The sequence below is a fragment of the Cavia porcellus genome, unplaced genomic scaffold (assembly GCF_034190915.1).
Source record: "Cavia porcellus strain 051 isolate PalLab524CR breed Dunkin Hartley unplaced genomic scaffold, mCavPor4.1 scaffold_7, whole genome shotgun sequence".
Taxonomy (NCBI): Eukaryota; Metazoa; Chordata; class Mammalia; order Rodentia; family Caviidae; genus Cavia; species Cavia porcellus.
This window is the reverse complement of record NW_026947490.1, coordinates 61620731-61646881: the sequence shown is the minus strand read 5'-3', so window position 1 is coordinate 61646881 and position 26151 is coordinate 61620731. Positions and strand designations below refer to the sequence as shown.

The following is a 26151-nucleotide window of genomic DNA, read 5'->3' as shown; positions in this document are numbered from 1 at the left end:
AACTGATCAGAACAGGATGATAGGCCTTCAAAACCAGACAATAGGGAAATCAACCATGGCTGTCATAATGTCTCTCTTTCTCTTCAAAATAGCTGTCCATACCTTCATGTATGTTGAAATTAAACAATACAAAAGAGACTAAAATTACTCTGAACAAAGAATAATAGTATTGCTGGATTTCACAGCATGATGCTACAGAATCAGGACTGGTTACCTTAGTGTCTTTTTCTTCAAAGTAGCTGTTCATTTCATCTTGCATTATATAATCGATTCTCATGAACTGTTTAGGAGAAGTTCTATGCTTGTATGAGTCTCTGTATGGGTACCTATTCTTTCTGAATTAGAGGGGAAAACAAAAGAAAACAAATTCCTAGAAAAACAAGAAACAAAGACAAATAACAATAGCAAAGAGCCCAAAATACTGACAATGTAGGCCTTCCAAACAAGGCGGTAGGAGCATATCTAGGGGTGTTATTTTACATAATGATCTTCAAGAGTGGAACCAGCATTTTATGGACTATTGTCAGATCACTTTAGTGGCTGTGAAGATTCAGAATCACCAACGTCACGAGGAGTGTGCGTGCCCTAGTGGAATGGAACCATCTAACCTATCAGCCTGGACTTTGCACCAAGTTCAGGTTCAAATAGCACAAGTATAGGTACGAGAGAGCCCATCCAGAGTGCTTAGTGTGTGCCCCAAGTTATTAGCTCACACAGATTAAACATCGGACGGAAAAGATTCTTCTGATAAGAGGAGGCCTATTTTGTGAGATTGTAGTGACATATAGTGAATATACAGACTCAGAATATGGAGCCCAGATTTCTGTTAAACCAGTAAACGTTCCTGACATAGCTATGAAGTGTGAAGCATTTACACACGCACACACGCACACACACACACACACACACACACACACACACACACACACACACACACACGAGCTTCCTTTTACGTCACTACTCACTCCCTCGTACAAGTCCCCTAATAATAAAACAAATTACTGTGCAATTAAAAGCCTCCTTTCTTTGGCAGCCCTATCCAGAGGAAGTTTATCTCATTCTTCACTGGTTTTTTATGGCCTTCGTTGCACCTGGGAAGAATGATCCACAGATGCAAGCCCTTTGGGTCCTTGGCTGAAGGATAGTGACTCTCACTGTGGGTTAGGCTCGTGGGTGTGCTGTTCTGCTCCTGTGTGATGAACCGAAGGGAGACCGTGCTGGGAAGGATGGGAGCAAATCTGAGTGCCGCTTGAAGTTCTCAGTGTTCAGGATCCCACACTTAGGAGATGAGCACTCTTTTCCTTACTGAGGTGTGGGCTTTATTTCCTCCAGTTCCTCATGGGTTAACTTCAGCCAAGGTATTGCACTCCTGTAACTTCAAGTTTCCCTACTTATAAAATGGGAATAATAATAATAATAATAATAATGATACAACCTATTTTTGTGGGCTTGTTCTGAAGATTTATCAGTTAGTGCATTGAAGTTCTTAGCACATACATGACCGCAGTAAATGCTCAATAAATGTTAGTGATTGCAGGCTTGATTGGCTTATTATGAATGATCGAGATGCATTCACTTGTACATTACTCTTCCCTTAAGGAGAAGAATGGATTGGATTAGCTGCGAAGGCGCCTGCACTTTGAAGGTAGCAGGAACAGACACACGGCCATATGTTTCAGAGCCATGAAGTCTTATTGCCGCCTTCCAGCAGCCAGTCGGTGCCAAATGGCTTTATTAATAGCCAGTGTTCCATCGTAAGGAATTAATCTGAAACCGGTACTCCAGACAGGAAAATGGATAATGAGCTATTTGAATGCTTTTGAAGTGCTTCTGTCATACTTTCCCTGTGTAATACAGCATTTCTTCAACTTCCAGCAGTCACCCATCTTTACTGTCTTTCATTTTGCTGTATGGCACAGTTGCCTAATCTTTGCTTGTGCTCTTCTTACCCAAATGTCACGGCTTCCAGGGCACATTTCATGTTGGCAACCAGAAGAGTGCCTGGCACATGGTGGTACTCAATAGATAATTGTCTTTAAGGAAAGAGCCCCCCAGATCCCCCTGTTTCCTTAGGTCATAGTTATTCTTCAAAAAAGACAGTTGTTTTGTTGACTACCACCCAACATGACAAAACCCATGTGCCATGTCCAACCCAAAACACGTGGACTGCATCTCATGTTAAATAAAAATATAATAAAGAAAAGAACCAACCCGCACATAACAAAATTAGGAGGTAATACTCATGATAGTTCCAGTCCTACAACTACCTTCTTCTACTGCTGATTCCATCTTCCCTTTGTCTTCAGCAAACGTCTCTGCTGGTTGTGGTTCTTTACCTCACTTGTTCACCCAAGCCTTCGCCCCAAACATTAGTACCAGGATTGGGTCATTATTATAATTTCCTATTACTTAAAAAAGGTACTTACTGACTTTTATGAGTTTTGGGAAGTACTCTTAAAAGTTTTACACATGAGAAATGCTCACAGTAATCCTGGAAGGTATTTATGACTTACTGAATTTCATGGTTGAAAAAATAGTGGCTTTGAGTAAAAGTGAGTCATCCAGAACCACACAGCTAAGAGAGATGAGTAGAGATTCAAATCTGAGTCCCTGTGAACTTCAGTGCCTGTGTGAGCGGCCCTGGGGGTGACCCGTGGCCACACTGCCTTCCCTATATAGTACTGGGGTAGAGTTCATCTTGGTGAGCAAGCAGCCCAGCGAACCATCCTTAGACCCTAATCTGGTACCCAGGAAAAGATCTGAATCATTGTTTGCATCATTGAATGACATCCTCTGAGACTGCCTCTGCATAGCTCCATTTATTCTGTCAGTTGGTGGAGGTTGGTAATACAGAATGATGAGACTCATTACAGGAGGTTGGTATATGGATATAGCATATTTTCATCCTTTTTCATCCCCTCATTCCCTTTCCTCTTCCTTCCCCCACATACTTTCCCTATCTCTGGAAAATTTCATTCTAGCTTCCTGTTCTCTCTACTTTGTTGTTTAAATGTGTTTTTTTTTAAATTTTAGATGCATTCTATGGTTCCTTATTACTTTTTAGTACTTTGAAGACTCGGTACAAGATGAAAGGTTTGCTTCCAACCACAGTGAGGCACAGAGACTGGGGCTGGAGAACAGTTCAGTTGCAGACCAGGTGCTGGCTACACCCTGGCCTGGTTCCCACCTAGCAGTCCCAGCACACACCTACACTGTTCTGAGCACGTGCTTCATGTCCTCTTGAAGGGGGCTCAGGGCACTTACCTGAAATGCACTCCCAGGAGACAAGATTCTTCCTGAAGAACTGAGCCTGTCACAGGACAGGGACATGGGACCCTCTTGGGAAGGTAAAGTCACCTGGAGCTCACCACTTGGTTCTGTTGACCACAGAGTCAGGAGCAGGGCCTCCCTGCCTGTCTCTCCCACCTCCCCATCTGCTCCTGCCTCTTCCCTGACCTCCTTTCAATCCCTCTTCTTCCTGGCTCTGTTGCTGCCCTGCTGTTTTCTCCCCTCCTCTTTTTTTTTTGGTATATGAATATTTTGGTGGTGGTGGTGGGGTTGGTGCCTCCCGTGCCCACTCTTACTGTAAACATCTGTTCCTCTCTGAAGGAAATCTTTGGGCAAGGTCATGTCCAAACTCCTCCTCGTTTCCATCCTCCACCCCTGTGCAGGAGCCAGCACCCATCACCAGCCAGCCCCCCGCACTGAGATAACGCTTTCCAGATGGTTTTCCAGTGAGTCTATGATAGCAATAAAACCCAAGGCCCCTCCTCAAGTGCCTAGAGAAATGTCTTCATTTTTTTAATAAAGAAAATTCACAGTGATTTATTTACTTGTCATTGTCCTCTCCATGTCAAATTGTGAGTGTCAAGAAAGCCTCCTCTTTGGGCCAGGGATTTAGCTCAGTGGCATAAGCACCTGCCTGGTAAGTGCAAGGTTGTGAGTTTGATCTCCGGTACAAAAAAAAAAAAAAAAAAAACCAAAAAAGCCTCCTCTTCATTTGGCTTCACTGTGAGTCCCAGGCACTGGAAAATCAACAGCCCTAAGACTGCACTCTGTAGTATACCAACAAATGGATACTGTGATTCTGGGCTGCTGCTTTTTTACTTATTATGTCTTGCAGGGCTAGGATTTTAACTCAGCACTTGCTAAACAAGAACTCTTGCCTCTGAGCTGTGTCCCTGTCCTTTAGTTTGGACCTGAAGTGCCCCCTAAAGATCCATCTGGTGAATTCATGGGATGGGCCTCATGGGGGCTGACCTGCATAAAATTATGGGTTCCACTGCCAACACCACACACAGGCAGACACACACACACACACACACCCTCCCAAATTATGGAAGATCAGCTCCTGAGAGTTAAAAGTAAGCTTGTTGGATGAACTATTCAACAAGAAGCAACGTGCTAATAGAGTAATTATAAAATCAGGGAAGCACAAGGGTTTCAAATGTGCATTCCTAAAAAACTAATACAATTAGTGACTTGCTAGTCCCTGAGTAAGGGAAAAATACTACACTTTTAGTACAGTAAGGGAAAATACCACACAGTTGGTATAGTGGGATGGAAGTAGAAATAAAGGAATGGGAAAATAATACTTATCAGAAGTTAACTTGGCAGTTACTGCGGTGTTTGACTCCTTAATAAAATAACAGAAGACAAATGTCAAAGATGAGGGCATTGGGCACTTAGAGAATATCTTCAATGCAATCAATAGTCAACATCAATTTTTGAAAGACAAATTACTTGTCAGATGAAATGGGTAATTTAAAAATTGAATTACATGATTGTTGCACTAAACTGGTTCACTGGGAAGTGATACCAGGGCTTTGCAGACATGCAAAGTATTATTAGGAGAATTAATTTAGATAGGCTTTTACTTGATGTTTTCATTGGTGACTCAGGACTTCAAAGTTAATAGTAAAAAAATAAAAAGTAAAAATATTTTGGGGGACTCTGGCTAGGTTCTTTATCATCAGTATTTAAAGCAGCAATCTTTGTCCTTTTCTCAGTTCAAAAAAATTTTTTTGTCCTTTTGGTTCATCCAATATCTATAATAGTTTCTTCTTTGCTAAAGAGATTGGCCTTATAATACTTGAGATAATCCATGTGAAAAGGGTAGAGATAGATGGACTTTAATAACACTTTAATAAATATTTCAAAGTGACATTTTCTGGGTTGTTCTGGGCTGGAGGTAGTATTTAATAAAAGAGATAGTCTAGAAAGTAGCTGGTGACATTAACACGAGCGTGAGTCCACATATGCTTTGGTGACCTCTTAGGCATCTTAGAGAGTGTGGGTCCTTCCCTCCAGCGACCCTGGAGAGAGGACTGGGGTGAAGCGAAGGAGGGCTGCCTCAAAGTGTTCTGGTCGATGGGAGCATGAGAGTAAACCCCAACCAGACCAAGAGTTCTGAGTCACGATGTCTGGTTTGTGGTTTAGAAAAGTATTATGTGTGCTTCCGGGAGGATGTGTGGGAGAGTCAAGACAGGAAGAATCCCATAAACTCAAAAGTAAGCATCCACATTTTTTATCACAAGCAAAGCCGAAATTGTTTCTTTAGCACGACATAGCCCTGAGTGCTACTCAGACCCACAGCTCTGTTGTCACTGGGTTACTGAACGTGGAATTTGCCCAGAGACCTCACTGGAATCCTTGTAACTGGATCCCACGTTCTTCAGTTTGAGGACTCTCGGTGGCCCAGGGCTCCAGTCACACTTCTAAGCCTGCACTTCTGCCATAAAGGAACTAAAGGGGTTCCCCAGAGTCTGAGTGGCCTCTTTCTTGCTTTCTCTCTTCCTCCTGGTGTGACGCCACCATCACACCCAGGACAGCCCAACCTGGCGGCTGCAAAACCCTGTCTTTGACTTCTCTCTTATTTACTACTTCTTGACCTGGCACAGGTGGGCCAAGGGCCACACCCCATTGTGTCACCAGGAAAAGCAGAGTTGCTCTCCATGAGCCACATGCTGGAAGGGTACAGATGTCCTGTCCACTGTGGCCTGGTGGCAAATGCAGGGCAAATGCTGGAGGAGGACTTGAGTGGGTACCATCAACATCTGGGCGAGGTGACACAGGACGGGGGGAAGGGGAATCCGTAAAATGCAGCTGTCACTTCTCTTGTGAAGGCTGTGTGAATGCGGCTCAGGTGTTTTGTTTTGGTTGGTTTCTACCGTGCAGGGGCTTTGCCCTGACCTACATTCCTATCCCTTTTTACTTTTATGTTTTAGGCAGAGTCTCACTATGTCGTTAAGTTCACCCGGTAGAACTGGACTTGGGAGTCACTCAGGCTCCCAGAGTGCTGAGATGGTAGGCTGTGACTCGTGCTGGGTGTGTGTGATCCTTCTTGCCCTGTCCTTCTGTGGTCTCGTGTCCCTGTTGGGAAGGGCTGGTTGTCTGTCTGCCATGAGCATGGCAGCCAGTCTGTGTTGTCATGAGAACTGTGGGATTGTGATGCTGAAGGATGCACAGATGAGAAGAGGGAGAGTTCTGATGGGCTCACAGGAAACTGTACGACATGAGTAGTGGGGAGGGAGCTAAGTGGTAGTTACAGAGTGAAGGGACAACCAAATGGCCAGCTCACGTCTTCCCTCTCTCTCTTTTTTCTGTCCCTTTGTCTGTCTGTCTGTCTGTCTGTCTGTCTGTCTGTCTCTCACTCTCTGAATGCTTATGAAGGGAAAAGAAGAAAAAAAGTAACAAACAATATTGCAAAAGGAAGCTGGTGGTGGTGATGCGGTAGTTCTTCTTTTAAAGATTTATGAGTCATTTATTCATTCAGCAAATATTTATTTACCAGGGAAGGAACAATGGATCCTCATTCTTTGTGAATTTGCATGTGTGATTTTTACCTACCTGTTTAAATTTATTTTGGGGCATCACAGTCAATGCTCACAGTGCTCTTTTGGTCCTTTGAAGACCTGTGTGCAGTTTGAGCCACTGACAAGCCTGTCCAGTCAGGGTCAAAAGAGGTGCGACTATGCTTTCATGCTCCATTTCTTACAAACAAATATTCTTTCCCCCACCTGTTTAGTACGGGTTTTTTGCATTTGTGTGCTTTTTGTTGGCTATTTTGTTGTTGAAAGGCCCCAAGCATAATCCTGACGTGGTGTCTGTGCTCCCAAGTGCGGTTGGTCTGTGCTGTGCTACCAGAGAAAACGCACGGGTCAGAGAAGCTTCATTCTGCCCTGAGTTACAGCCCTGTGGACCATGATTTTCATGCCTTGCTGCTGACTTGAACACCAGCAGTGCATGCCTGACCGTCCCATTGGGCACCTTGTGTTGCTACAAATGGATCTAATCACTTTTATTGGTGTTTTACTAATAAAATTAATAGAAAGCTAGCTGGCAGGGCCAGGCACGCATGCACCACCACCTGTGGTTCAAGCTACCTTGCCACAAGACATCTGTAAAGGCACCATCGTGAACCCGGTAAAGTTAATGAGTTAACAACATATATCGAAGAGTCTTTAAGTAGAAACATACATACACCAACACTGTGAATCCTATGATTGTCACACAACCACCTACCACTCACATGTCCATAAGGAATATGACATTATCAATAGCAAAGGCGTAGAGCCACCTCGCCCCCACTGCCTTTTCTGTTCTTTCTCATTCTCAAATGCTTCGTTTATCTTCAGAAAAATGGGGCTGCGAAGTGCTTGCCCTCCTCTCTCTTTCCTCTTCTCTCAGAACAGTATCTTTATAATACTCTCCCATCAGAAGTCGCCAGCACATCTGTTCAGGTAGTGTGGACACCCACGTGTGGTTAGTTCCACGTGGGCCTCTTGTCTGCTAGTTATGCCTCTTCTACCTCCCTCATCTATCTTCCTCTTTCTAACATTTAGTTTTTTCCTGTGGTGATGATTCAGCTGGATTTTCAACTCAACCATCTTCAGAGTTGCCTAGATTAGTAAAGTACACTTTGGAATGTGCGTGCATGGGTCATAGAGGGTCTATGACTATATCTAGCCCCTGGCCTCTTCTGTTTTCTCCTTCCTGGCTGTCATCAGTGAGCAGCTTTCTTCCACCATGCCCTTCCTCAAAGCTGTTTCTGCCTTGGAGCCAACCAGCCACGGACTGAACCTCTGAATCCATGAGCCAAAGCAAACCTCTCCTCCTTACAGGGATTTTGTTTTAGCGATGGAGAATTGAGGAACATACCTATCTTGATCCAATCACTGGGCAGGTGGTGCTGTGTTAGAATCTTTGATCTCTTGGTCACAGTGGGATTCACTTTGAAGGATTTGTTTTTGTTTTTGTTAATGAATGATTCTCAAACACTTTTTCTTATTTTCATTATTTTAAAGGAATCTCTAGAAGAACAGTATCTAGGAGATGTTCAACAAACACTTGTTGACTGAAGTAGCTAGATATGCCTGCCATATCAAAACAGAAAATGTGGTGGTGATGGTGGGAATGAAATTAGACAAGAAAAGAGATTCCTGGTGAGGCTCTTTTAGCTCACCTGAAACAGCTGCTGAGGTGCTCTGCAGGTGCTCACCATCCTGACACCACTGTTTCTTCCAGCTGTAGCTGTCTGTGCAAAGGACCTAGGTACAGTACGTTTTTTTCTGCAGGAGTTAGGAGCCTGTAGGTATTTTTGTAAATAATTCATCTGCCCTAGTTTAGGCCCTGTCCTCTTAGGTAGAAGGCAGAAAGAAAAACAGCTGTTCACTTTGGATGCCTGTTTGTTACATACTTTAACCACTGCTCTCTACCCCTGAAGAGGAAAAGAAAGGAATCCTGCATTGAAATTTTTACTTTGAAATGGGTTCTTGCTCTTTTACCCAGGCTGGTCTGTCACTTCTGTGCTCAAGTAATGTTCCTGCTTCAGCTCCTGAGTGGCTGGGTCTGCAGGTGTGTGCCAACACCTTTCCCAGCTCCTGAATTGAATCTTTAACAATCAGGAAGGGTTTTTTTTTTTTTTTTTTTTTTTTTTTTTTTTTTTTTTTTGCGGGGGTAAGGGATCCTGACTGACAGATTTGAATCGCATCAGATGATGTTGTTCCTACTTTATCAAGCTAGGTGCCTGCTTCGAGAGGGTGGGCACTTGGAATGAATTAATGCTGGTCTGCTGAGTCACCAGACAATACTATTGAAGAGAGAAGCTGGGTGTGGGGAGAGGAGGGTGGAGGAGCGTGGCTGGCACCTGCACTGCATGGCTTCCTTTTGCTTTCCCGAAACCCACTCTGTCCACACAGTAGAGGCAGCTCCATCTGACCACGTGCGCTCTGGCTTGTGCCCAGGACAGGCCAGATTGGTGCCAGGTGGGCTCTGGTGGCCAGGAGTGGCTTCTTGTTGGGCAGCTGCATCCCTTCAGGAAGAGCCCGTTGCTCTGGCCTGCTGTGATCTGAGGGTACTGTGTCCCCACCTTGTTTTAATGCTACTGTTTACACAGGGGCAAGGCCTCTCTTACCTCTGCCCACATCAGCCACAGGTAGCTGCACCATGGCATGCAGTGTTCTGGGACCTGGCTGGAGGAGATGGGCTCCAGGTCCGGAGGAGGCGGGCTCCAGGAGCACTGTGTGTCCTCCTCAGTCAGTGTCTGTAGCCCACCTGGCTGCCCTTTTGGGGAGAACAGGAAGGAAATGGTGTTGGGAGGGAGTCCGGAGCCTCAAAGCTACAGGCTTTGGCATTGAGAGTTCTCACCTCAAATTTTCTGTTTAACTCTTTAAGGTCTTTTTAAAAAGTTGATATAAGCCAGGTGTGGTGGCACATGCCTGCATTTGCAGTACTTGGGAGACTGAGGCAGGAGGGTCATTGTGAGTTCGAGACCAGCTGGGGGCTACAAAGTGAGCTTGAGGCCAGCCTGACCCTGTCTCAAAAAAGACAAAAAAAAAAAAAAAAAAAAAAGTTGTTGTAATTTTAGATTGTAATGCCATTATGAAAAGGAATTCAGAGAGATTGTTTTTACATCTCCTGGTGGTAAGATTTTCAGAAAGTGGAGCATTCTAGCACAACACCAATATGAAGAGTGCTCTAAGCGATTGACCTCATTCAGATTTCCTCATTTATGCTAATACTCAACGAGCATTTGGGCATTATCAATGAAGGTGGTTTTATTGCCAGTTTTAGACAGAGACCTTTAATATTACACATTGAATGTGCCTCAGAACAATTCTTGGTGTCTCTGTACAAACATTGAAGTGGCACCAGAAAAGTTGTATGTAGTTTTCCTCTTTGACCTTCTTCCCCCTTTTTTGCACAGGACTATCCTGCTCTCTGTAGAAGAGGGTTTTAAACTTCCAGGAAATCACTTGTTAGTTTGAATGGAGAGGGCGTATGTGTCTTGTCGATAGATACATCTGGCCTTTCTGGACAGCAGAGCGATCAAATCTAAACTGCACCTGGCAGGGTGTCCATTAACAAGGTGACCTGAGGAATGTCACCTCAGTCCAGTCCTTAAATTCCATCCGGGCCTCAGGCACTCATCTGTAATGAGCCATATTTCAATGTAGCTCCCAGTACCGTCCAAGCATAGTATTTTACACTTGTTACTTGTAAAAAAAACCAAAACGTTAGTAATGGTATAAAGTCACTTTTATACCCTCTCCTCTGAGCCCACTCTTACTTGTCTTTTCCCCCTGCAATGCTGGAGGGGCCTCACACGTGCTGGGTGAGTATTTACCACCAAGCTGTCCACCCAGCCTCCTTTGCGGCTCTTCAAAGCTTATTTCCTGCCTCAGCTTCCAGAGACTTTTTTCCCCGTGGATTTTACTTCAGCCAGTGAAATACCCATTAGTGCTTCATGAGGAATGTTATCTGAAGGCCAGTATTGCCATCCTCATGACAGGATTTAATCCCCCTGGTGTGTGTGTTAATAACGTGGTTCTTCCCACGAGGAGAGGTATCTTCAGGAAATGTGGAAGTGCCCCGAAGATGGGGAGATGGTCTTCATTTCACCTGAAGAGCAATTATGCTGCTGCACATAAGTTCTCAGAACACGTGCGACCCCCTATTATTTTCAGATTTGATTAAATTCCTTGCTGGCTTATGTCTGTCCTGGAAAAGGTGTATTCACCGCCTTGAGTAGTTAAATAACTTAGAATTCACTTGAAATATGAAAGAAGAAAAGAATCGGGCAAGGCGATGTGAGGTAGGGGTAGTGGGATATTTAACAGTTAAAACTGCGTCTGTTTGCTTTTTAGGACGTGTGCGCTAATTCATTACTAGATTTACCCTTTTTCTACTTTCTTAGAAACACGTTAGCCAGAGAGAGGAATCAATATTTACAGTGCATTCGTGCCAGAGAGAGTTTCAGATCTTCTGATGAGAGTTTATTGCTGTTTTATTCACTCTTCAAAGCGGCGCAGACATCAAACAGCCCCGATGCTGTCGCGGGCCCAGCGACACTGCTCGCGTCCCTCTGTGCTTCCTCCAGCAACTTAATTATTTAAGATCCTTGTCTTTGAATTTTCTTTTCAATATTTCAGAGGTTGTACTTTGAACATCTATATATTAAATAAATCAGAAGACGATGAGGTTAGAAAGTTTTATCGTATTTTAAAGTGGATTAATTTTCCAAAACTTGGGGCTGAGGAATTTTAATAACATAATGACCAAATGGCTTTCACAAAGAAGCTTGTATTATTTCTCACGACTGAAATGAATATATTAGATTATTAGTAACACTGAAGTAGGCCACAGGTCCTGGAATCATCTAGCAAATCCTAAATGAGAAGACAGATTCACATTTTATTCCTTTAGGAACAAGGCAAAAATGCATTTTTGTTTGTGTTTGGTAGTGTAGATGCTTGAACCTGGAGCCTCGTGCATATTAGGCAAGTACTCCAGCACTGAGCTGTATGCCCATTCTGTCTCCTCTTTTTAAAATATCAACGCCAACTTGTGACCCTCCTCCCTCAGTCTCCCGAGTCACTGAGATCACAGGTGTGGGACAGCATGCCCAGCAACCAAAAATTTCAGAGTTTGTACCTATTGGGTTTGGCCAGGGCAGTAAGAGCTGGGAAACTTCTCAAGTAAACCAGGCAGTTGTCTTTTTTTAATAAGTCTGCTTGCTAGACGCTTCCTGTTGTTCGTGGCTACCTCTCCATCATTCTCACAGCTCTTGTTTGCTTCCATACTCCTTGTTCGTTGTGGTACTTCAGCCTTGGTAGAGATATGGCACTCCCTGCTATCCTAAATGCTTTTATGTTTTTCCTAATTTTGCATAAATTTGCATTCTGTTGGGATGAGGTTTGGGAGCCTGTCATTGGTGAGGAGTTTTGTGCATTAAAGGGGTCTTCTAAACCCAGCTATGCTGCCTGTGATTTTATAAATGAGAGACCGAGACCTGGAGGGGTAAATGGATGAGCCAAGATCAGAAATTCAGGCTTGCATTTCTCAGCATGTGGCCTGTAGGCCTTTCAGAGTCATAGACCATTTTGGGAGCTTGTGAGGGCAACTTTGCCAGTGTTTTATGGAAATCTGTTCTCACCCTAGTGTTGGGAGCCGCGGCCGACACCGGTCGCCTTACTTGGCGGACGTAGGGCCTGTGGGTGGGAGCGGAGCCTGAGCTAGATTGCCCCTCCCATCGAGTGAGCCAAGTTGGCGCCTGCTTCCTGCCCCCTGATTGCGCTGGCGACTTAAACAACCCGCTCTGTAAGATAGTCTGCCTAGCAACAGCTGATGTTAGCCAGTCAGCCCGCATCGCGCGCTTTGAACTGATTGGCTACTGTTGCCCTATAAAAAAAAATGCCTCTCCCGCCACGAGGAAGAAGCACAGAGAGAGATAGAGAAAGTCCACCGGCGAGAGAGGGCTGGTGGCAGAGAGGAGGCCTCGCGGGGCCCACGCGGAGACAAATAAAGGCAAGGTTGCACACCGCCAGACTTTGTCGTGTGTCTTTCCTGCCGGCCGGGAGCGACCCCGACATTTGGTGGCCCGTACGGGGACTGATCAACCCCGAGACAGGGCGGTGGTGTGCAACGCTCCAGCGTGGTGCTGCCGGACAGGTGAGTTGGGGATAAGCCTGGGCTCTGGGTGGCGCGCACCTACAGGGCTTTTAGACTCCCCTCAGGCTCACGCGTAGGTGACGGGTTCTTTAAGTCACACGCGGTGAGTAACAGCCCTTAGAGGTTGAGGATGGGTAATTTACCGAGCGCGGAGGCGCGGCCCTTGGTAAAGGCCCTTAAAAAGCTTTTAAAAGCTAAAGACCTCAGGGTAGGTCAAAAAACACTAGAACTATTCATAGCAGAGGTAGATAGGGTGGCTCCCTGGTTTTTACCCACAGGGCATTCAAACCTGCCGTCATGGGAGAAGTTAGGCGGGGACCTCGCCTCGGCGGAATTGGGAGGCGATATTTCGCCGGCTATTCGCCCCCTGTGGGAAATGATACATGCGTGCCTTGACTCCTATGCCGAGTTGCGCCGCGAATTGTGTGCGTGCGCCGCTTGAAAAAAGCAGAGAGAGGAAAAAGGGCCCCCGAGCGCTCTCTGGCGGGGAGGAGATAGAGAGCCATCCGCTCCGCCCTGGAGCTCTTCTCCAGAAGCGGCTCCCCGCCGAGAGGCCGCTACAGGGAACCCTCCCTTCTCTCAGCCGGCACAGGAAGTGACGCCCCGTTCCACTCTGTCGGGACCGCCGTCCTATGACGTTGCGCCGCGGGGCGGACGGTATTTTCATGGGCGGCTACTCTGCCGAGCAGGCTGAGAAAAACGCCGGTCGAGGAAACGGGGGCTGGGGATTTAGCTCAGCGGCATAAGCGCCTGCCTTGTAAGCAGGCAATCGCGAGTTCGATCCCTGGCACCGATTAAAAAAAAAAAAAAAAAAAAAAAAAAAAAAAACGAAAAAGACCAAAAATAAAAAAAATAAAAATAAAAAATAAAAAACAAAAAGGGGGAGTAAGCCAAGGCCTGCCTCCAAAGGCGCGGTTATCTATGGCATGACAATGGTTGGGCCTGGATCCGGTAATTAGCTGGAACCGAGGCGCGGTTTGTGTTTTTCCGCAGGAACCGAGACGAGAACCACTGTGGGTCCCAGAGAGGTTGACGCGACAAGTCCCTCGACTGAAGATCAGGCCTGTTCCACCAGAGGCCAACCGCAGACCCAACAACAAGATGAGCCCTAAAAGAACTGCAGGACAATCCCTTTTTGGGGGCCTGGAACGGCTTGCTCCCCTATGTGCTACCCTTGTTAGGCCCTCTATGCTCCTTGTTCTTGCTCCTGCTTATAGGACCATGCTTGCTCCGATGGGTCACATCATTTATTAATGGGCGCCTTGCGGCGGCCCGGCGTCAAGTACGCCTGGTTGCCCATGCGGCCCTGGCAGCAGCCCGTGATGGGCACAGTGATCCCCAGGCTTATGCTTGGCTCGCTCGACTGGCCTACGACCGGGTCTAGATATGGCGGGTCTTCCGCATTCCTTCCCTATTGACACTACACAGCAGGGTGGGTGAGTCAATGACGGGTAAGAGCGTGCCTCCCCAGCACGACTCGACCTAAGCCAGGCCCTACCCCATACTGCACGAAAGCCGCTGGATTACTAGAATCTGCCCAGATCTAGATGCCTCTCCGAGGGGATCACACAGAGGGGCATGAGTGCATGCCTATGTGCATCCAGGTTCCGTCCAGTTCACTCCTGGCCCTGGAAAAAGGACGAGGGTCTCAAGGCCTTGGCGGACCCAGGGGCGGCCGACCAGGGTCCAAGCCAAGGGCCTACGGTGGGCCTCAACACAGGGCATAAGCCTCTGCACTCGATCCAGGGCGGGCTGCGATGCATACATTCATTCAAAGTAAATAAAATAGGGGGAGATGTTGGGAGCCGCGGCCGACACCGGTCGCCTTACTTGGTGGACGTAGGGCCTGTGGGTGGGAGCGGAGCCTGAGCTAGATTGCCCCTCCCATCGAGTGAGCCAAGTTGGCGCCTGCTTCCTGCCCCCTGATTGCGCTGGCGACTTAAACAACCCGCTCTGTAAGATAGTCTGCCTAGCAACAGCTGATGTTAGCCAGTCAGCCCGCATCGCGCGCTTTGAACTGATTGGCTACTGTTGCCCTATAAAAAAAAATGCCTCTCCCGCCACGAGGAAGAAGCACAGAGAGAGATAGAGAAAGTCCACCGGCGAGAGAGGGCTGGTGGCAGAGAGGAGGCCTCGCGGGGCCCACGCGGAGACAAATAAAGGCAAGGTTGCACACCGCCAGACTTTGTCGTGTGTCTTTCCTGCCGGCCGGGAGCGACCCCGACACCCTAGGGCGTAGCTCAGGGGTAGAGTGCTTGGGTAGCATGTGCAAGGCCTTGGGTTCAGTCTTCAGTAGCACGAGGAAACCAAATCCAGCCTTATCCTGTTGCTGGCCGGGCTCCCCTGAGCACACATCAGGACATGGCATCAGCTGGAGTCTTTGCACTGCACCACTCCCGGTAAAAGCCTGCTCCTCCCTCCCCTTTGCGGAAGCAGCAGGAATGGCTCCTTGCGCTGTATTCCGAGGACACGGGGTTTCAATGATTTGCGTGACGTGAAGACTCCTACTACATGTGGAAAATCAGCGGTTGACCTGAAACATGCTTGTGTACGTTTTAGTCTCAAGCCGAGATAACTGCTTGCTCATGGAACACTTTTTATTTGAAAGACAGAGAAGCGAGGGGGCTTGGCAGAGAATTTCTAGAGAATGAGTGACATGAGGTTGTCAAATGAGGCAAACAACCAGCGGTATTCCATGCCAGTTTACTCAAACTTTCTAGTGGAAAGCAGGCTGTGAAAGTTACCTCCCAGTGCGAGCTCGACAACTTCCAGATAGGAAGCACTTTCCACATGGGATTGGTAGAGATATTAACATATTGATTTTTTTTCTCTTTTTTTTTTGCTATGAAGAAAATGTAGCACCATTTGGAAGCTTGGCATTGGTCAGTAACTAATATTTTCTAGTGACTAATGTTACAGAATTTTTTTGGGGTAGGAGATCCATCCAGTCAGTGTGTGAAGACAGACAAGCAGATTTAAATGTAACAAAGAAAAATTTCTATCTGTATTACAGGTGACCTTTGAGAAGCTGCCATTTGGTAGGTCTTTTTTTTTTTTTAATCAAAAAAGAATATTACAGTTATCCCAAAAGGCTGCTGCTTCTCCTACATATTTGTGAAGTTTATTTTTTCTTCAGATTCTTTATCATACTGCAACAAACTGAATGAGAAAGCAGATGTGAGAATCCAGATGTCTCCTATGAAGCAAAATGTTAAACAGCGACTTTCTCGTCTTCAGTGTGCTTTTTTAAAGTATAAAAGTAGTGTTTATAAACTCAGGTTGTTTTTGCTAACTTGTGATGGGTCTATTATTGTTACTTTAAACTACAAGTTTTCTCATTTTCGCCTATGGAGTGACAGATATCATTAGCTATAGCTTACAAAAATAAAACTCTTGGAGGGCCTCAATTTTTAGTGTTTTACACTCCTGAGATCAAAGATTGAGAACCACTAATCTAGATCTGTTCTTTTGGAACATAGTTCATCATCTTGTTTCCCTTCTCCTGTTCTACTCCTTCTGAGTCTCGGATGTATTTTTTTTTTAGCACTTATATGTGTAGTTAAGGTAGTGTTTTGTTTCTTCTACTCCCTAAGAACAGTACACCGTAACTAAGTCAGTGTTTGATTTCTAAGTTACATAATTCTGCTTTGGAAACAGCATTCTCCAGTCCTCGTCCTCTGGAGCCTCTGTCCATAGGTAGTGAGTTTTCCTGTGCACTGCTGAGTCGTAGTATTTCTTTCGTGGTGTGTGTAGTGACCGAGCACGGATGCAGGAGCCTGGGGTTATGACTGAAAAGTTTCTCTATGACTCTGTGCTGCTCATCTTCTGTTCCCCTATGAAGTGAGCATCATGGCTTTCCACCACGACTAATGCAGACTCATTTGAATGAAAAAAAAATTCAGATCTTTCCAAGTTTAGGTTAAATTCTACTACACTGTTACTAAACTTGTGCGTGTGTGCGTGCAAATAAATAAAATGCACTAAAATTTTCATGCAGTCATAAGACCAGAAAGAAATTATAAAACCATTGCAAATCCAAATGAGCACAATAAGAAATAGGACGTCTTGCTGAGTCTACATCTTTGGCAGCATGAACACAGACCTGTGCTGGGGTCTGTTCTTGTTCAAAAATGGTATTTCATCAACACATGCTAATTGTACATATGTACGGGGTATGATATTACCCTGTATAGATAATCTGTAATGCGACACTGTGCCAGCAGCATGTAGTTAATCAATCCATTGTGTCAAACATTCACCATTTCTTTGGGTTGGGAATATTCAAAATCCTTTCTTGTAGCTATTTTGAAGTATATAATTATTGTTCACTGTAGCCGCCCTACTGTTCTGTAAAGTACTAGAACTTTCTCTTCTTACCTAGTTGTGTTTTGTATCTATTCACCCACCTGTCTGTGATCTCCTCTCCCCTTTCCTCTCCCAGTCTGTGGTACTCTGTCCTCCATTTCCTCCTTCCTTACTCCGCTGCTTCTACCTGTGGGCTTCACACTCACTGTCTCTCGGTGCTTGGCTGATTTCACCTAACCCACTGGGATCCTTTGATATGTCTCTCCCTGTTGAGCTTGTGTGCACTAAGACGACCCCATTGTCCTAGTCTATCAAGCTGGAAGCAAACCTGGACCTCGGCCTCACCTCGATGTCGTGTGTTAGATGAACATGCAACATTGACCTCTCTCATCCTGTTTCATTATTCTCTGATCAGCCTTGTAATCAGCTCTGGGACTCCTTGATTTTTACAGTGAACACAGATGTAAAAGTGAGTCCTGAAATTGCATGGGCCTACTCAGTTCCCAGGGCAGTACACGGAAAAGACCCAAGTAGGCTTTGTTTGCACCACAGTGAAAACGTGGTTTAGTGGCAAAGCACCCACAGGAAGGGTTGCATAAGCAAATGTTCCCCCAGTCTGCTCCCTGTATAGCTCATGTTTCAGCAGCAGTGATGCTGAGCATGGAGAGCTGCTGTACCCATGGCTGCTCTGGCTCTGACCCACTGCTGCCCCAGAGCCCCGAGTTATAGTGAGGGCTACAGAGATCAGATGTGAACTGTGGCTCTTTTGGACTAACAGACGAACAGCATTGATGGCTGGCAAATGATGATGGTCTGATCCAGATCATATAATGCAGTGTGTTCCCTAAGGAAGTTTACATACGCAAGTGGAAGAATGGTTTTGTTGTGGCCAGAGAAAACCAGTGAATCATACAATCCCTGAATTTTGGGGTTGGAATATACTTCTGAGTGGCTATTTTATTCTACTTTTTTTCCTTTTAATCTTTTTTATTTCTTTTCATGGTCCTGGAGATGGAACCCAGGGCCTTATACATCCTTAGCGAGTACTCTGCCACTGAGCAGCAACCCAGGCCTTTTGTTTTTTAATTTTTAAATTTTGAAACAAAGTCTCACTGAGTTGCCTGGGATGGGCTGGAACATGGGAGCTGCCTGCTTCAGCCTCCAGCTGTACCATTTTTTAGACCTTCTCAAGTGAGATAACAATGCTTCTTTGAGATTTAATCACCAGCGGTGGAGGGAAAGGAGGAGGTGAGTTGGAGATTGATGTACAGAGTTGCTTAACAACTGGATAATTAACAACTCTGTCACTGGAAGATAAGGGAATGAGGGAGGTTGAAATCACATTATTGTGTCCTCAGATTGCAGTCCTTCCCCTTCCCCATTTGGTTACTTTTCTTGTGTTTTTCATTTGATGGTTTGGGAATAATTTGGGGGAGTAATGAGCTTTCCTTATAATACTACACTGCACTATGAAAACACAGTTTTAGGTGCATATTATTGTGAACTTACTCTGAGAACAACTGTATAGTTCTTAACTGATGCATTTATTTTTGGCACAAATTCTAAGCAGTGATGACTATCATGGGTATTTATACACATTTAAAACCCAGAAATTATCCCCTGTAATTTTCATGTATATGTGCTTCCAGAAAATTAAGATGACTACCAACAATATTACATTGGATTCTGGACCTCCTCGCCACCCCCAGTGTCACTTGGGCTATATTATTGCTTATCAAGTCCCAGGAAGGTACAAGTGAATGTTCAGTGCAGAATTACTGTGGTCTACAGGCGTCTGCTTTTTCTGACCGCTTCTGAGACTGGAGATAATTGGGGTTTGGCAGTGGTTCTGATGTCACCTTCAAATACAGCCTTTCACATCCCCGATGACCTTTGTGTTACTGCTGACTAGTGAATAAGATGAGTTTACCACTTCTTAATTAAAATTTTTGCTAGAGTTTTAAAAATAGATAGTTAACTTATATTTTGAGTTTTTAAAACAGATTGCACATAAAAACCTGTGTCTTATGTTCATCATGCTTTTGAGTGATTTCATTTGGTTGAGGCGACTATTGAGGTTCTGATTCTGTCTCAGACTCTACACTTGCTCTTCTCTCTGCTTTTCCTAGTTTGTTTCTTCTCTGCTACAATAGTGATCCTATCTGCCAAGTTGTTCTCAGCATTGCTAATACAAATGTTCGCCTGAGTAGGATACTGATTTTTGTTAAAGCGCTTTTAAGTAACCTGTTCTTCTATGTGAATGAAATTGCTAGAATATTCTTTCATGTAACTGTGTATGAGTATTTATGAAAAAACTGACTGTGTACTAGGACACTACTTTTAAAGTTATCTTATAGATAGGAAGTATGCTTATTTTACACTTTCTGATAAAATTCTATTGAAGAAAAAAACATTTAGTTCAAAAAATTCATTACTGGTGTAGCCAAACATTGTCTAGATTCTGTATCTTTAATTTAGTAGATGTAAAACTAAATGTGAGATGAAAGTTTTGCTTAGTTGCTTAGATTTGTTACTGATTTTTTTTTTAATAATACAGAGTTTATTTAGAAATACTGGGGTAGTAGGAACAATAACTGTGGTTGCTACGCCTGCACATTGAATGAACTCTGGGCGCTAAACACTGTGAGCTTATTAAGGGCTCACGATACTTTCATGAAAGAGAATTTGTTTTATTATCATTCTAGTGGGGAACAGAAACCCGAGGACAGCTGGACACCTGCCTAGTGCCACACAGTTCATAAGAAGAGCTGCTCGAGTACAACAGTCTCCTCCAGAGATTACCCCTGGCCTTTGCCATACATGTTTAAAGGAACCAAAGAGGGCTGGGTGTGGCGACCCATCTCTGGGAATCCCAGCATTCCAGAGGCTGAGCTAGGAGAATCACCAAGGGTTTGAGGCCAGCTATGCTACATAGGAAGACCCTGTCTTAAAAATAAAGCACCAGCAGTAAAGGAACCAGAGGAATGTGTGTTCAGCTTACTGACCTGTGGTCCCTTGTCAAACTGTTACTCTAGTCTTTAATCTTGGGACTTCATTGCATCTGTCCTGATGTGTCCTGTTCAGACATTAGTGTGCAGGTTTGAAACGCTGTGATTTTTGTATTTGTAGACATGCCTCTTCATGTCCGAAGAAGCAGTGACCCAGCGTTAATTGGCCTCCCAACATCCGTCAGTGACAATGACTTCTCTGAAGAACCGTCCAGGAAAAACCCCACTCGCTGGTCCACCACAGCTGGCTTCCTCAAGCAGAACACTGCCGGCAGTCCCCAAACCTCTGATCGGAAGGTAACCACCTCCTGTCCCTCGGGCACTGAGGGTGTGGGCGGGCGCTGAGGGCACTGGTCCCTGTCGGGTAGAGCATTTATGTCCCTGGCAGCTGCACTGTGCCCTTTGCATGGGCACTGTTGACTTTCTCATCAAGGTTCAGACAACTTCTTTTACGTCTTGCCTGAGTTTCCTGGTAAAATTCAGTGCGAGGTATGGCCAACACTTAGTTATGTGTCTAGTTTAAGTTGATGATATAGTCTTGTGCTTAAAGAAGGGAGACTTTCAACATGAAATGTACTCTTCCGACTCCTAAGCACCCCATTTTTCTTCATAGGCAATGTCTTCATTTGCTTTTAGTGTGTCCTTACAGGGAAGATTTACATATGTTCAGGGTATGATAGAAAAAACTTTGATTAGGATAAAGGACAGATTTTTACGAATCCCACTCAGAATATTCCCCTTCTGGTTTGAAAACGATGCATCGTTCTTGCCACTTTCTGAAGGAGACGTGGCATCCGTTTTTGTGGCTGTCTTCAGTTATGCTGCCCTGGCTGCCTTGATGTCCAAATTCATTACAGACGTTTACCTTTGCCTGTCATTTTGACTTTGGAAAAGAGCTGGAAATCACATGGCGCCAGATCTGGTGACTCCAGTGGAGGAGGACACTGTGCTGTGAATGGCACTCAGCAGCAGTGTTCACTGTGGCTTTAATCACACCCTTAAAGACACAGTGGAGAGCTTCTGGGCCTGCTGTGGAACATGGCACCGACGCTGACTTCGGTGTGTTCCGAGTGAGCGGAAGTTGCAGAAGGGATTTTGTCTTTTACTGTAATATGGTTTTTAAGTTTAAACATACATTGTATGTTTTGATCACACCATGTTTCAGGGTGCTTGCTCATGAGATAGGCTTTAAGGATGAAAGTGGATCCCATGATCCAGTTGTTCTGATGCTCAGTGGATGATGGGCCCCCTCAGTTTCCTTCAAAATGGGAGTGTGCTGTCCATCTCAACACTGTTAGCTCCCTTGACCCAATTTATGTAGACCAAATAAATTAACCTCATGTGGCCTGATTTTTAAAAACTTCATGTTTTTTATTTTGTTTTTGATGGTTTGTGTCTTTAGATCAGCGTCTTGTTTTATATATATATATAAAGGTTCAGACAACTTCCTATAGTGCGGGCTGGTCTTGACCTCACTATGTAACCTAGGTTGACCTTGAACTCACTGCAGTCCCCATGCCTCAGCCTCCCAAGGGCTGTCTTCAAAGACTCGTTTGAGAATGCTCTTTGTTGTCTATCCCAACAGAGTCCCTAGTCCCCCATCCCATCATAGCTCTGGCTTTTAAGCTGTTTTTGCCATTTTCACTGCTGAATCTGCTGAACAGATGCTCAGTAAATATCCATTAAATAAGGTGACAAACATTTTTCAGCATAGCCAGTAATTTAGCCCAGTGTATAAAGAGAAATGTAGAAATAATACCAACCACATTAATACCAAAATGGGTGTATGTTGAGATTTACCTGATTTATCCGTTTTATCTGTGCAAAATGTCTGTGAACTGTTTCTTTTACTTTCATTTTGCATTTCAACAAACTGTGCTTTGTATTAGTTTAAGCAAAAAAAAAAAAAAAAGTACACAGCATAGAGTTTAAACTGAGAAGAATCTGCTGGCATAAATGGAATGTACTTTTTAAATTTCTGATTTTTTTTCTTTTGAATTAGGGACTGAAGTTTTAGAAGCCTCAATCTCTAGAAGTGTTTTGTGATTATGTAAGGAATCCCGTTGGATTTTTCTCTTATTAAGACCTGCTTGGAATTTTAGAAGAGTTAATCATGCAGTAGAACACCCAAAGGAAATCTATTTATAACTAGTCCTCATGACCTTTAATTTTTGTTCAAATGGAACCAGTTTTTGCTTTTCACAAAAGTCTAAATAAGTCAAGTTTGCAGTTTTAAAATGTTATTTTTTAATTAACATTTCATAAAGTTGAGAGGTTTCATAAAGTTGGAGAATACCAAGTCAGAAGGTGTTAAGGTAGTCAGGGTTTATTTTTAACTCTCCCAGGAGCTTGGCTATGTGAATCACTTTCATTTTACAGCAAACACACCCATGATAACATAAATTATATATAATAATTATAAATATTATCTCACAAAATCACTGGAAGTACATACAGTGCCCCAGAGAGCCAAAGAACTTTGGGCCCTGTGCACATCTGGCCAGGACACTGTGACCTCCCTTTGATTCTGAAATGCAGGCTTCAGTTTAGTTCCTGACTCTGGCCTTCTGGGGTCCAGAGACCCAGCACTTCCGGTCTCTGCAGCAGAGGGAGGCAGAATGCTCATTGGCCCCTCCTGGTGCCCACCTTAGTGGACTAGCTTTACATTACCTGTGTCTGCCACTGAGAAACATTGGGGAAACTAGGGAAGAACAGAATAAAATCATCCATGACTCCAAAACCCAGAAACAACTCATACTAAAGTGTTTGCACACACATATACACCATTGGGATCAGGCTACATCTATGTGTTTGATCTAATTATTTTTACATTTTTTCATATCAAAGAGATTTATGCATTTGTGAACTTAATCAGAAAATATTTCACTGGAGTGTAAACTGCTTCATTGTAGGGTATACTCTTGATTGATTTATCATTCTCCCATTGGTATAGATTTATACTACTGTTCATTCACACTATAAATATCATTGTTGTGGGCATCATTGAATATCGTATTTGCCCCAGAAATTGCTATGTGTTCAACAAGACTTTTCCCTATTTAAAGTGATGTTTCATGTAAACAAGTAGCCACACTTTCCCGCAGAAAGACCTTGGTCTATGTAGATCTCTAGATAAAATGATATTCACTTCTAGTACAGATAAAGGACAGACAATATGTAAAGAGTTAGTTTTGAGTTTCCTTTTGCTTAAGTTTTCAAATACTGATTTACTAATATTAACATTTTATGCCATTCATATTTAGTGTGAGGGTTATATGTATATACATATTGAATTATGTATTATATATACATATAATTCATTTCTGCATTATATATACATACACATAATTCACTTCTGCATTATTCTTCCATCTTTTTAGTATTCAAAAAGGAGGTTTAGTGGAAAACTTATTTGCTAGGTAGGCATGAACCATGAATTACATTCTTTCTGTTGAGTTGAGGAAAGCTTAGCTATGCTGGTTAATTTAAATTGTTACCAGTTCTTCCCAATTCACAGTGGTTTAAATTTTCCGTATGGAAAGATTGCTGCACACGTTCATTGTCGTGGGAGCCACTGATCCTTAGTGGTCAAGGTGGAGGTCTTGCGTGACTGTCTGCATAGCGGCTTGGACTGTTCATCCTGGTTGTCTGGACTCTATAGTGTCCACCTCTGCCCTGTGGTGCCCCAGCACAGATGAGCATGTTAACACGGTGACAGCACCTCCTTCCCTGTGAGGCAAAGGGGGCTATAAACAGACCGTAATGACGCCAAGCCAACCTGGAGGTTGGAGAGGCCCAGTGCGCTATGGGCTTCTGGTTCCTTGAAACGTCTTGTCTCCTGCTAAGTCACAGACCTTCCTTTCTTCAACATAATGAAACATAGGTAGATTTTGCATAGCAACTGTATGGTGACAAGTTTCCAAGAGAAATTCTTACCTGATTAGGGAAAGCGATAGTGAAAATAGGTTAGCACCATTCATTTTGGCTTCTTCTCTTTTTTTTTTTTTTTGTCTTTTTCCTTTTTATCGGTACCGGGGATCGAACTCAACGACTGCCTGCTTGCAAGGCAGGCGCTTATGCCGTTGAGCTAAATCCCCAGCCCCGGCTTCTTCTCTTTTTAAAAAGTTTCTTAAGAAAGACCTTCGAAGCTGGGTGTGGTGGCACACACCTGCAATCCCAGCACATGGGAGGCTGATGCAGGGGGTTTGCTTTGCATCCTGAGCTCTACAGTGAAGCTTTGTCTCAAAAAGGACATCCCTCCAAAAAAGGGAAGACCTTGGAATGTTTTTTAGCTCTTGAGTTTATTATTTGTGGTTTTGTTGTTTTTGTTGTTGTTGTTACCGGGGATTGAACTTGTGACCTCACACTTGCCAGGGAGGTGCTTATGCCACTGAGCTAAATCCCCGATTTTATTATGTGTTTGATTTAGTTGCTTGGCATGTTTTATATCTCTCCAATACCCCTGATACATGCATCCTCTTGGAAAAGATGCTTTTTAATTATGTCTCTGTCATGTCACTTTCCTTTCTGTCATAAATGTGAGGTCCCCCTCCCCGTTTTCATTTGTTATTGGTAAATGTTTGCAGCCCATCGTGATTCCATTCCTTGGGGGGGAGTTGGTATGTGTACATAACACATCCGTGTCTTTTTTCATCCCTTTCCCCTCCTTCCTTTGTCTCTTGGTTTCCTTCCCTTTTGAAAAACTCAGGTGTTTTTTGTCTTCTCATTTTGTTTTGTGTTTTGCAGTGCTGGAGACTGAAGACACAGGTTGGTGCCCATCGCATTGTGCTCTCCCTTCAGCCTAGAACATTTTTATAAACATTTTTTGCAGCGTATTTTAAGGTGCTCCATATTTTCTCCCCCTCCTACTCCTGGTGCCACTACTTGTGCTTTTCTTTTGCCAAGTAATGAAAGATATAAGGAAGCAGGTAATTCTTTGAAATCCCAAAGAGGAATGATCCTGATATCTCATGCATGAACCTCAGGACTTGTCTGAAACATATAGATGCTGGCTGCCCCGACTGCCAGAGGGTAACCATCCAGCAGTGTTGTTTACTTTCCAGAAAATTTTTCTAGTTTCTAGTGCTTTAACAAAATTTTCTTATGTCTCATAAATATTTATAGCTGGGATTACTGTTCTGTCCTATGCTGAGATTTTTTTTATTAATATATACTTGGTGTTTATTTTGTGGGTTTCTGTTGTTTGACATTTATATTTTGGCCTATTTTGTTTGCTCTTGTGAGTAACCTTTAGAAGGTATCCTTTGGAGAATATTCTTATATGTCAATTTCTGTTGACACCTTTGATTACATTCTTAGACCAGATTCTTGAGGTAGATTTATTTGACCAAGGAGAGGAACATTTTAAAAACCATTGGTAGTTATTAACTAGTTATTTGAATGTGTAGAATTACATGTGGATTTTATTTTTACTTTTCCAGGCCTGGCGATTAAATCCAGATCCTTCATATTTAGCTGCATCCTCAGCCCATTTTTGTCTCATTAAGTCACTAGGTTGCCCAGGCTGGGCTTGGACTTGTCCTTGTCCTGCCTCAGCCTCCCAGAGTGCTGGCTTTATAGGCACGCGAGCCTACACTCAGCTACCTGTAGACTTATTCACAGCAACATATTCCTTTAACCTATCCAGGGCGCAGTCATTTCTGTGAATCCTTCAGGTCTAGTTGAAGTGAGAAAGTGTCCGTACTTATTAAGAGCATTCAAATATGAGTATAATGGTTATTTTGCAATATCTTCTTTTTGTCTATTTTAAGAAAATTGTAGCTGAATAGAACCTGGAACGTTCATTGTATTCAGTTTTATGACGTTTCTTTTTTCTTTGTGTAGGGGTTGTACAAATATATCATTTTCCAATAAAAATTGAAATTAT

General features: G+C 43.9%; 1 protein-coding gene across 15 annotated transcripts in view; it reads left to right on the top strand.

Moving 5' to 3' along the window:
- Positions 1-26151, top strand: part of Pard3 (par-3 family cell polarity regulator) — a 605303-nt gene that overhangs the window by 243948 nt on the left and 335204 nt on the right. For all 15 annotated transcript variants that reach the window (XM_063253682.1, XM_063253679.1, XM_063253681.1 and 12 more), the window contains one exon: positions 20386-20561. In XM_063253682.1, coding sequence (XP_063109752.1) covers positions 20386-20561 — 176 coding nt within the window. The remainder of the gene's footprint in view (positions 1-20385; positions 20562-26151) is intronic.